Genomic DNA, 10,475 nt, shown 5'->3' on the forward strand with positions numbered 1-10,475 from the left:
TGGCAGTGAGCATCTTGCTCGCTCGGCCCCCTATATAGGGCGGGTCGGGCGGCCGGGCCCCTCCCCCGGGCTCCCCAGCCCTCCCCCGGGCCGGCCCAGCCCGCCCCGCACTCCCGGGACCCCCCGCCCCCGCCGCGGCCCCTCCTCGCCCCGCCCCGCCCCGCCGCCGGGGGAGGGTCCCGGCGGCCGGGGCCCGGCCGAAACCCGCCTCCCGGCGCGGGGGGCGCGGACTACATGTCCCGGGGTGCGCAGCGCCTGCCCCCGCAGCGCCACCTCGAGGCAGCGGCGGCCGTAGCGGGGGGCGGGCGGCTCGCCGGGGCCGGTGCCCGCCGGCTGTGGTGGCCGGAGACGAGCGGCCCGCCCGGGCAGGCCTGCAGCGGCCCGCCCGGGGCCGGAGCGTGGCTTACAAGAGCACGGACGAGCGCGAAAGGCTCGTGCTCACAGGTAGAGACGCACGGAAGCGGCCGGCGCGCAGGAGCCGCCGGGGTCTCCCCAGGTTCCCCGAGGCCTGCCGGCCTCGCGGATCTCTGCTGAGCTGCGAGGAACTGCTGAACGAAACCCGACGTGTGGGGATTTTTCTTTTGGTCTGTCAGACATATATAGAGGCTATTAATATCTAACCAGCCACCGGTTGAAACGGGAAGTACCAGCACACGGGAAGTATTTTCTTCCGTGAGTTAACAGCTGGGCACCCTGCGGCCACCGCCACCGGTGCAGCCCGCTCCCGGGCATCTGCCGGCTCCAGCGGACGAGGAGCAGAGCGTGCCCCTGCGATTTCCCACACGCCGGTGGGCAGGGCTCATCCTGCTGCCCGTCCACAGCCACAGGCCAAAGGGCAGCCACCTGTTTTCAGAAAAGTTGTTGGAACTTTGTGAACGCTGCCTCACGGACTCAAGCAGAAATTTGAGTTCAAAAGTTTTGGGAGGAAGCATAGACAACCTCTTCCTTTGGCAGATATTGTAGGTGATATATGGCACGTTTGCGTGCTGATTCTAATTGCCTCCATCTGTAATAGTTTTAATGAGATCAAGGGATACAAGCTTCTATATTAGCATAAAGTAATGCTCTTTTACAAAAATTAACGTTGATATAGCTGCAACTCAAGACCAAAGCATTCTCAGTAATGCTCTTCAGTGCCACCAAGCACCTCTGCATGCTGTCAACAGGCAACAAATAAAACCAGCAAACGCAGAGCTCAGCATTTGTTATCCCCGGCACAGCCACCTACACTTCTTTTACACCGGGTAACTCCTGTTCCAAGTTCTACTAATTTCCCTTCTTCCTGTGCATATGTAACGATGTGTCAGGGCTGGTGCCTCCTTGGGTGATTTTAAGAGAACAGGTAGGGGTTCACAGGATCAGGCCACAGAGCCGCTGTCAGCAGCCTTGAGCAGCCTTCCCGATCAAAAGCCACTGTCCTGGGATAGGTGGCTCTGCTGCCAGCACAGCTTCCCGAACCCTTCGTTCCTTCTCTAGCTATGCAATTGTTCTTTGTGTATGGTGAGCTGAAATGAAAGCCAACCCAATACAAACAGAGCCCACCGTTCCCATTTCCCCACACATCCTGGAGAAGGATCCCATAGGTGCAACTGATGGGGCGACCCAGGCCTGGGCGCGGGTGAGCAGAGCAGCAGCGCTCGAAGTCAGACGAGCGCCGTGCTTCTCCAGCGGGGCTCCATCCCGCTGCTGAGATGGAAACGCTCCCGGGAGCCCGGGCCTCTCCAGATGGCAGCGGTTCGGTCCCCGGGGACGCACCGGAGGAGCACGGTTGGGAACCACTAACGAGGCTCGGCCTTTGCCTCGGTCTTCCTCCGGCTGCCCTCACCCTCCAGGCTGCCAGGTTGTCAGTGTGAAAGTAGCTGAGGAGGGCGGCGGCAGGAGCGGCGATTCCCCGCTCTCAGCCTCCATCCCCGCCTCGGTGCTGAAAGCGCCGGGCGGGGGGTGGCGTCCCGCAGGCTTTCTGTACAGATTTTAAGGAAAAAATAAATGGAATTGGGGAAATCCCGCGTTACGGGAGATGCCTGGCAGCCCCACGGCCGCAGGGCACTTTTTCAGCCTCCTGCGAGGAAGGCCGGGTTTAACGGAGGAGCGGCTCCCGCCCAGACCGGGATACAGCCGGTCCCGGTCCCGCCAGGCGGAGGGCGGCTCCCGGGTGCTCTTACCTCGCTCTTACCTCAGGCACTCGCCGGCCACCCCGGCGCCCCCCCTACAGTCAGGCACCGCCGCGGAAGCCCAAAGCCGGGGTCCTGCTGGCGCCCAGGGCCCTGCCTGCGCAGGCAAATGGGTTAAGTCTGTCCTGCGCATGCGCCTGCCCTTTCTCTTCCGGCGCTGATCATGGCGGAGAAGGAGTAAGTGGTTGTTGCACCTCGGGATAATCCGCTGCCATCGGTGGCTGTGGTGGTGTTTCCTCCATATCCCCGCTGCCGCCGTGCTCCCTTCTGCCCCTCCCCAGTCACCAGGTCTCCACCGGTGACGCGGGAGAGGTGACAGGCGGCCTAGGGCTGGGAGCGGCGGGAGGGTAGGGCCCAGCGCGGCGGGGATGCGGCTACCGCCGGTCCTGTCGCTTCCGCAGGTGGCGGTTGCTGTTCCGCCGGCTCTCGGTGAGGAAGGGGCGGGGGGGGGGGGGGGAGAGCTGGCCCCCAAGCGCCGCTTTTGTGGGTGAGGGACCTGGGGCGGCAGAGTTCCTGCTGGCCTGGCGGGCGGGCCGTCAGTACCGCGCGGGAGTGCGCGGAGCCGTGCACGGCTTGAGGAGGGAGTCGTAGCCAGGTACGCGTAAGGTAGGAGTTCGCCTGGATAATTATGGGTCTGTAAACACTCGTCTTGCAAGTTTTGTCACCTCGAAGAGTTTAAAATCTGAGTGAGTTTAAAGTCATGTGAAATAAACTTCAGAATACTGCTAAACTAGTCATTCTCTTAAAGTACCTGTTGAAAGATATATTAATCGGAAAGTCATGTGCTTGAAACAGACTTTGTTTTACTATAAATTGGACTGTAGCAAAGTGGGGCAAAACCCTCTTGCTATTCAAGTGGTCTTAGTCTTTGTGGTTGTGTGCAGCTCAGCAGCTGTTCTGTTGGATTTTCTTGTCAAGTATATTTGTTCGAGCTTCGTTGAGGCCTGTTAAGAGGGGGAATGTGAAGGATGCCTTAATGAACTGGTTTGAGGCAGCGAGGCCTCACATATGCATTAAGAGTTTGCATTGATGTTTGTCATGTGTCACTTTTAAAGCCCAATTTTTTCATATCGGCTAAAAGAGTTTTTTTTTTTCTGTTTTCATTTAGAGCAAAGAAGGTGCCATCTGTACCGGAAAGCCTGCTGAAAAAGCGGCAGGCTTATGCAGCTATCAAAGCCAAACGTCAGAAGAAGATGTTGGCTATAAAAAAGGTGACTATTTTATCACTCCTTAAGTTGAACTGGTTATCTGTTGCAGTATGAGCCACTACTGCTGATGTAGCGCAGTACAGAAGTTTACAGGATTTAGGTCTAGCATGTCAATACTTTTTAAAATGTTTTTGACTGAAATATGCTTTTTTGGTCAGTAACCAGTTCTAGGCACAGTAAGGGCAAAGTATATAGTTGTCTATAAGATTAAAGTTAGACTTCTACAAGGTAAGAGGTTATATTCTTTGTGTGCGTAAGCTTGATGCATGAGAACGTTGTTCAAAGCTAAGCAGCACAGCTGTGTAAGAGTCTTCCAGATTCTCTAGAATATCAGAGAGAATGATTTTGAATTTCGTGACATGAGCAGATGGTCCTTTAATCCGTTTTATTTGTGAGAAGTTCTAGATATGCTACGTTATCTGTAGGTGATTTTCATGTGTTAAAAGGCATAATGTAATCTTAAGGAATTTTCAACTGATTTCAGTACCGTAAGGCACAAAGAAAACTCATCTATGCAAGAGCCCAAGCTTACCACAAGGAGTACAGGCACATGTATAGGCAGGAGATTCGTATGGCCAGGATGGCTCGAAAAGCTGGCAATTACTACGTCCCAGCGGAACCGAAACTGGCATTTGTGATCAGGATAAGAGGGTAAGATAGAATACAGATGTAAACAATTTTGTGTTCAAATGTTACTTGTCTGTTTCGAGGGCTTAAATATGCAGATCAAGCCTTCCACTGATGGATTGGAAAGCTGTTGGCACTGTGTTGTACATGTGCCAGAGGCTTATTTAATCAAGTGCAAAATCATTATGCTGGCTATGTCTACTGTATTTAGGAAGCCCTGATTTCTAAGAAGAAGGCAAGACAAAAAATATGTGCAGACAGTTGTTCTGTTTCACCATAATCTTGATAAAATTACATGCCATTATTCCCTAACATTCTGTTAAGCTTTGTTTGAAGGGTTTTTTTAACTCTCCCTTGGTAAAGTGTTACAGAAAACTACAAAAAAGCATGACTGGAAATTACGTTCAGGAGAGCACAAAGTTAGTTCTAAACTGTTTTCAGTAATAAGCGTTAGCTTAATTATTTTAATGGAAATAGATCTGTTTTAATTTACTACCTCAATATATTTCAGTATTAAATAATTGACTAAGCTTGCTTTGTGTAATTGGTAAAATAGTGATATGTCTCATCTTGGAACAATACTGTTGTGTTGGGTTTTTTTTTAACTTACTTAAGAGTTTTCTGGGATGTAGTTAACGGAGGCTTTTTTCCTGTGTTCTCTAGTACCAATGGTGTCAGTCCTAAGGTCCGCAAGGTGTTGCAGCTTCTTCGCTTGCGGCAGATTTTTAATGGCACATTTGTAAAACTCAACAAAGCTTCCATCAACATGTTGCGGATTGTTGAACCCTATATTGCATGGGGGTGAGTGAAATGGCCGATTTTGTCAAATTGGGGTGCAAATGTAGTGCACCCTTTGCGTTTTGCTACACTAGACTTGCATGTTTCCCTTATGTTCAAAATGGTTTTTTATTTTGTGTGCCTTTCCTGCTTTGAATTGAAAACATGATTAAGGTAGTGCTTTAAAAGGTGATGCTAGAGATGATTACGCTCTCATTTTAGTGTTCTTGGGAACTTGTGTAAATTTTGCTTCTCTATTGCTCTTGTATTTACATTTGGGACGTGCTGAAAAGATCTTAAGCTGTTAGAGAAATTTCTTTTGGGGGTGTTAACTGGAATGTGGTTTGGAAAGACTTAAAATTATTTTTCTTTACATGACTGTTTCAGTTATCCCAATCTGAAGTCTGTGCATGAATTGATCTACAAGCGTGGTTATGGCAAGATCAACAAGCAGCGCATTGCTCTTACTGATAATTCCCTGATCCAGAAGCGCCTTGGTAAATACCACCTCATTTAACAAAGAATAAACTAGCTTATTGCATTTGGATGACTAATGCGAAGCTGGATAACCATCCTTATTTGTCTCTGGTGGATAGAATAGTAGTGCTTGGTTAATAATCTCTACTTCTGTCTGAATAGCTTAATACAGAGCAGGCTGGAAATAACTTTGCTATAAAGTATTGAAAACCAGTGTAAAGAATCAAATTGTAGCATTTTAAATTCATAGCTTTAAATGTAAACTCCTTGACCTTTAATAGGTCAGATCTTTCAGTAATGAAAAGGTGCTGCAGATCTACTGAACAGCAAAGAAGGTTATCATGCATAGATTTGAAGTTTCAAACTTAATATTAGACATTGTATGTGTCTTAGACCTTCGTGATCTGGTAAACAGACTTTGTAAACTATCTGTCAGAAGAACTAGCTAGTAAAAGTGATATTTAGGAAAAACAAAGTGTAGGGATCAGTTGTCTGGAAATAGACTGCTCTGGGAGGCTTCTTTTCCAGCCGTGCCATGAATGAAAGCAAACGCTGATGTCTCACTTCTGGTGCTTGATTGGTGTATCACTTCAGATTAGACTGTTTCATGTTTGTTCCTTTTACAGTGTGATAGATAATGAGATTCTGAAGGTACAAGTATTATGCTGTAATCGCTCTCCTTTTTAGCGTTGTATTTTACAAGCAGTTATAACGTCACTGAAGACTCTGAAAAGGCATTAAGGAAACATGCTATTGCATTATTCAACAGCATAAGTATTTCAGTGAATTTCCTTGACCTCACATAACTACTGTTTAAGTGTATGTAATCTAGCTTTTCTTCAAAGAACACAACCTGTTTTCCTAAGATTTACTAAGTGGGATTTGTTTTTCTGTTGTTCTTCATTGCTGGCTGCAAATATTCAACAGTTGAAGCTGCTGCCTCTTGTAACAAACAATGTTGAATTGGCTGCAGCTAATCCATTTTAATTGGAAAAGTCAGTCATTGGGTGTTGTGACAGAGTGGGTGCTTTCTGACTTCCTGAAGCTTATCAAAATAAGTAGGTATGACAATAATAACTCAATAATTCTCAGCTACCAGTGGCTCGGTAGCCTTTCTAAAAACAGTGTTTCTGAATTTTAGGAAAGCTTGGCATCATCTGCATGGAAGATGTGATCCATGAAATTTACACTGTTGGCAAGAACTTCAAAGTTGTGAACAACTTCCTTTGGCCCTTCAAGTTATCCTCTCCTCGGGGTGGAATGAAGAAGAAAACTATCCACTTCGTAGAAGGTGGAGATGCTGGTAACAGAGAAGATCAGATCAACAGACTCATAAGGAGAATGAACTAATGGTGAGATATTACCAAGGTTTAATACTATCCACTGTTCCATCTCTGCTGTGTAGGCTGCTGTCATTTTTGGTTGAATGTTAGGTTTAATACATATTCACTCATATTTCGGTGGTACCTACAGTATAAAGCTACTTGGACAATAATACAGTATTTTGATTTTATTTTTTAAGTCTTACTAAAGCTTAAACATTGGTGAAGAAACTGAATCTTCAGTAATGGCTGATACGTTTAGGAAGTATAAACATTACCAATAACGTCTTAAAAATCTTGTTTAGCTTTTATATTGGGAAGCTAAAATTTTCTTGGCTAAAATTTTCAGCCCTTGTTAATGAATTCTTAGTATGATCCAAGTATTGTGATTGCAAGTACAGTGTGTTTTCAGTTTGTCTAATTTCTGCTATAAAAGCCTGTTTAGAACTGGGGGAAATACCAATTTAGACCATTTTAATGGTCTGAATTTTCAGCTTGATCAAGCTTCAAAGGATTCAATTCAAGTTTTCATATTTAACATGGCCAAGATGCTAATTTTGAAAGACTAATTTGCTTATTTGAATACTCTATCCTTCAGAAATGGGAAGGTTTATTAACACTGAAAGCAGTTTGACAATGACAGCTGTATCCTGGAGTTACTATCTAGTTCAAACAATTAGTCTTTATCTATTGTTTTCACTGTGCTCTTCTTGCTTTTATGAGAAATCTGCTATTCAAAGCTAAAACTGCTTTTTCAGAGTTCTTGTATTTCCCATTGCCTTTTCCACCTTTCTTTATACACTAAATTAGCTCTGGTGTTGCCCATATTTTATTTTCAGTTAAGGATAAATGCCTTTTTGTTGTGACAGCTGGAATTTAAGAAAACTTCATTGTGTTAGGATGCGTGGAAATAATAACAGACAGAGACCTATTTAATCCCCAAACCAATTTCTCCAAAGCAAGAATGTTGGTTGGTTGGTTGGGGTTTGGGTGGATTTTTGTTTGTTTAGTTGTTCTTAGAAATCAGATGTGCAGTTTTCTTAAGAATTCTAACTTCCAGACAGTTGGTTAATAAATAGTGTGTAATGTGACTTTACAATTTAAAACAGGTGCAGTTGCTGTTTGGATGAGTTCTCAGAAAGTATTCTGAAGAGAGGGAATTCTCTTTTTTTTAAGCCTTTAAAAAATGTTTTTACAGCCAACAAGGTGTAGCAAGTTGAGCTCATTGAGATCTGCTGTCTGTCCAGGGAGCTAAAGGAGACCTATGAAATACATTGCTATTTGACCCACAGCTTTTCTTCTTGAAGCTTTTTTTGTAGGCTGTTCTCCCTCAGTTTCCAGTCCCCCAGGCTCCTCAAATGTTGCTTTGTTGTCTCCATCTGCGAAGCAGCAGAGTTTTAAAGCACTGGTTACATGGCACATGGAAATTTGCACTTTAGGAAAACAGTTGGTTACTGGGGGACTGGTCCTTGTAGAGCTTTTTAGCTCAACTGTGGGAGAAGTGGGTAACTTGAGGAGAGAACTGCTGTAATGTAATGTTTGGAGCCTGGGGTGGTGCTGTGTTACTCATACTAGCATTCTTGTAGAATTTTTGCTGTTGGTGGCACAAACTGTTACAAGTTCAGTACTGGCAGATGTTTCTCTTAAGTTAGTGGCATGAGGCTTCATAACCAAGACTGAGCAAAACTGTTTTCACTTTATGCTCCTATCTGGTTTCTTTTTCATCATAAGATGAAAATTGCTATTTTTAATTGAAACCCTGCAGCTTTTCTGTCAGCGTAGATCCTTTTTCCTCCACCTTTACTGACACATGAAGTATACTGATGTTTTGAAGAGTTTTCAGGAGCGTTTCTACAGGAGGGAAACTTCTAGTTCACTATTACCTGTGAGGAGTAGTATATTGGCAGAGAAACTAGGGATATTCAGCTGGTTGCTTGTGTTTTTCATTGGATTTCTAGCTCAGCATCCCATGTAAGTAGCAGATGTCAGGGCTTATACTCCAGCTTTCAATTCAGAAAGTGACCTTCCAGTTTCTTATTTTATGCTTATAAGTAGTTAGTTGTTCTGCTTGGATTGCAAACAAACATACCTCTGGTGGAAAGCTAAGATAACTGATTGGTTGCTTCTATTCCTGCTATTTTCTTACTGTTCTGAATAGAGTGCATATTTGAAATACAAATAACCTACATGTGGAAAACAGAAGAATGTTGCCGTTTCTGAGGTAATGGGCAACTAGAGCACTAGGTTCAGAGGAGGTATTGTCGGTACTCATAAGTACTGCCGTTCTAAATGGCCATTTTTTCTGAAGATGAATACTTATTTCTCTTCCCTTATTTGTAGATGGTTTTCTGCTCTTTGGCTTATTTCTTTGAGTGCCTGTACTGATTCCTTCATACAGATTAGAAAAAAAGAGCATAGTACTTTGATACCAAATTTTGACAATTCAGTTTTGGCAAGATACTGAATTTCCTTAGCTTGCAAACAAACTTTACAACTGATCTCAAGTCTGCTTTTTGCTTTTGTTTTTGTATGTAAAGAGTCCTTGAAATGTGCTGAAAATAGTTACTGCAGCAAAAGTTAAGAGTTTGCCTAGTGCCTCAGTATGTCTTTAAATACCAAGTTTCCCCCCAGCTATCCTTTTAGACAAATAGGAAAATAGGTACCACTAGTTCAAGGTAGAAATGTTTATCCTGTTAGTTCTGGCACTTGAAATCTGTGTTTCAAGTGAAGAGATGTCAATATAGAGGTTAGTGTGTGCAACACTATTGAACTCATAAATCCAGTGGAATAAAATTAGTATTTTCAACCCAAATTATATACTGTAGAAATGTGTTATTTTTTTGGGTGGCCAAAGTAGTTTCAGACCTACACATGTCTAATGATAGTTTTTTCTTTTTCCTCCCTTTTAGATTCGGATGCCCAGCTGCAATCTTTCAAAATCTGGTCTGTTAATAAAACCATTGTGCACAAAACAGTGTGTTGTCTTGAGCGGTCTCTTTTTGTGATCCTTTTCTCTAGTGGTGATAATTGCCAAGTTAATTTTGGAGTCACCTGTTTCAGAGAACTGTGTATAGTTTCAATTAGCAGTATATAGATAATACTGTTTCACCTTCATTTGAAGGAGAAAAATTTGAAAGGATTCATACAGGCAACAGATTAGTTTTTGAGTGGCAACAACTGTCATTTACTGTACTTTTAATCACAACAAAAATAAAGTGACCTGTATGGTGTTGAGTGGACAGGATTCCTACTTAGTTGTAGTGCACCAGAAATCTGTGTGGGGAAGGTTTTTCTACATGAAGAAGATGCAAGGGTAGATAGGTTCTTAATGTGTTACGGTCCTGATTTTAAGATCTTCATAATTACTTTCAGCTCTGAACATCTTCAGGTATTTTTTACTAAAGGAAACATGAAATACTTTACAAAATGGCACATTATTTTCCACATTCTAGATAATTGCTTGGCTTTACATAATTTTTATTTCAGATACTCTAGAAGTGGGGACTGCAGGATTCACGAGGGTATGAACAGTTGTTGCTAATGTGTAGGTCCAGCAGAGTACGGATTAGAAACCCAGGGATTTGTAAAATGCGTAACTGCTTGCATTCAAACATTCTCATCTTGTGAGCACTTCACTGAAGGAGCCTTAGCCTGCGGAGGTGTTTGGTACAACAGATCAGTAAGTTGCGTCTGCTATGACGGAAATGCTTTTTTTGGTTACAGGCAATACAGCTTGTATTTACGTACTTCATGACTGAAGGATGTCCATTTAAAATCACTGGCATTGATTCTTTTTTCCAGTTTGTGCAGAAATGTCTTTCTGCACTTTAACTAAAACGTCTTAACAGCAATGCTAGTCTATTGAAGCTTGTCAAAAGCTGGTTTTGTTTTTA

The 10,475-nt window shown here is 44.1% G+C and overlaps 1 protein-coding gene across 1 annotated transcript; it reads left to right on the forward strand.

The window, feature by feature from the left end:
* Window positions 1-2,237: 2,237 nt before the first annotated feature.
* On the forward strand, window positions 2,238-9,554 carry RPL7 (ribosomal protein L7). The gene is made up of 7 exons (XM_074898840.1): window positions 2,238-2,348; window positions 3,280-3,382; window positions 3,864-4,030; window positions 4,670-4,807; window positions 5,171-5,280; window positions 6,402-6,612; window positions 9,492-9,554. Exons 1-6 carry the CDS (start codon window positions 2,335-2,337, stop codon window positions 6,608-6,610), a joined length of 741 nt encoding a protein of 246 aa, XP_074754941.1. The 5' UTR covers window positions 2,238-2,334; the 3' UTR covers window positions 6,611-6,612; window positions 9,492-9,554.
* The last annotated feature ends 921 nt before the right edge of the window (window positions 9,555-10,475 follow it).

This window comes from Athene noctua, chromosome 2 (genome assembly GCF_965140245.1).
Source record: "Athene noctua chromosome 2, bAthNoc1.hap1.1, whole genome shotgun sequence".
NCBI lineage: Eukaryota > Metazoa > Chordata > Aves > Strigiformes > Strigidae > Athene > Athene noctua.

Coding starts and splice junctions, on each gene's coding strand:
- RPL7 (XM_074898840.1), top strand. Junction 3,383..3,863: donor AGATGTTGGCTATAAAAAAG/GTGACTATTTTA, acceptor AACTGATTTCAG/TACCGTAAGGCACAAAGAAA. Junction 4,031..4,669: donor TTTGTGATCAGGATAAGAGG/GTAAGATAGAAT, acceptor TGTGTTCTCTAG/TACCAATGGTGTCAGTCCTA.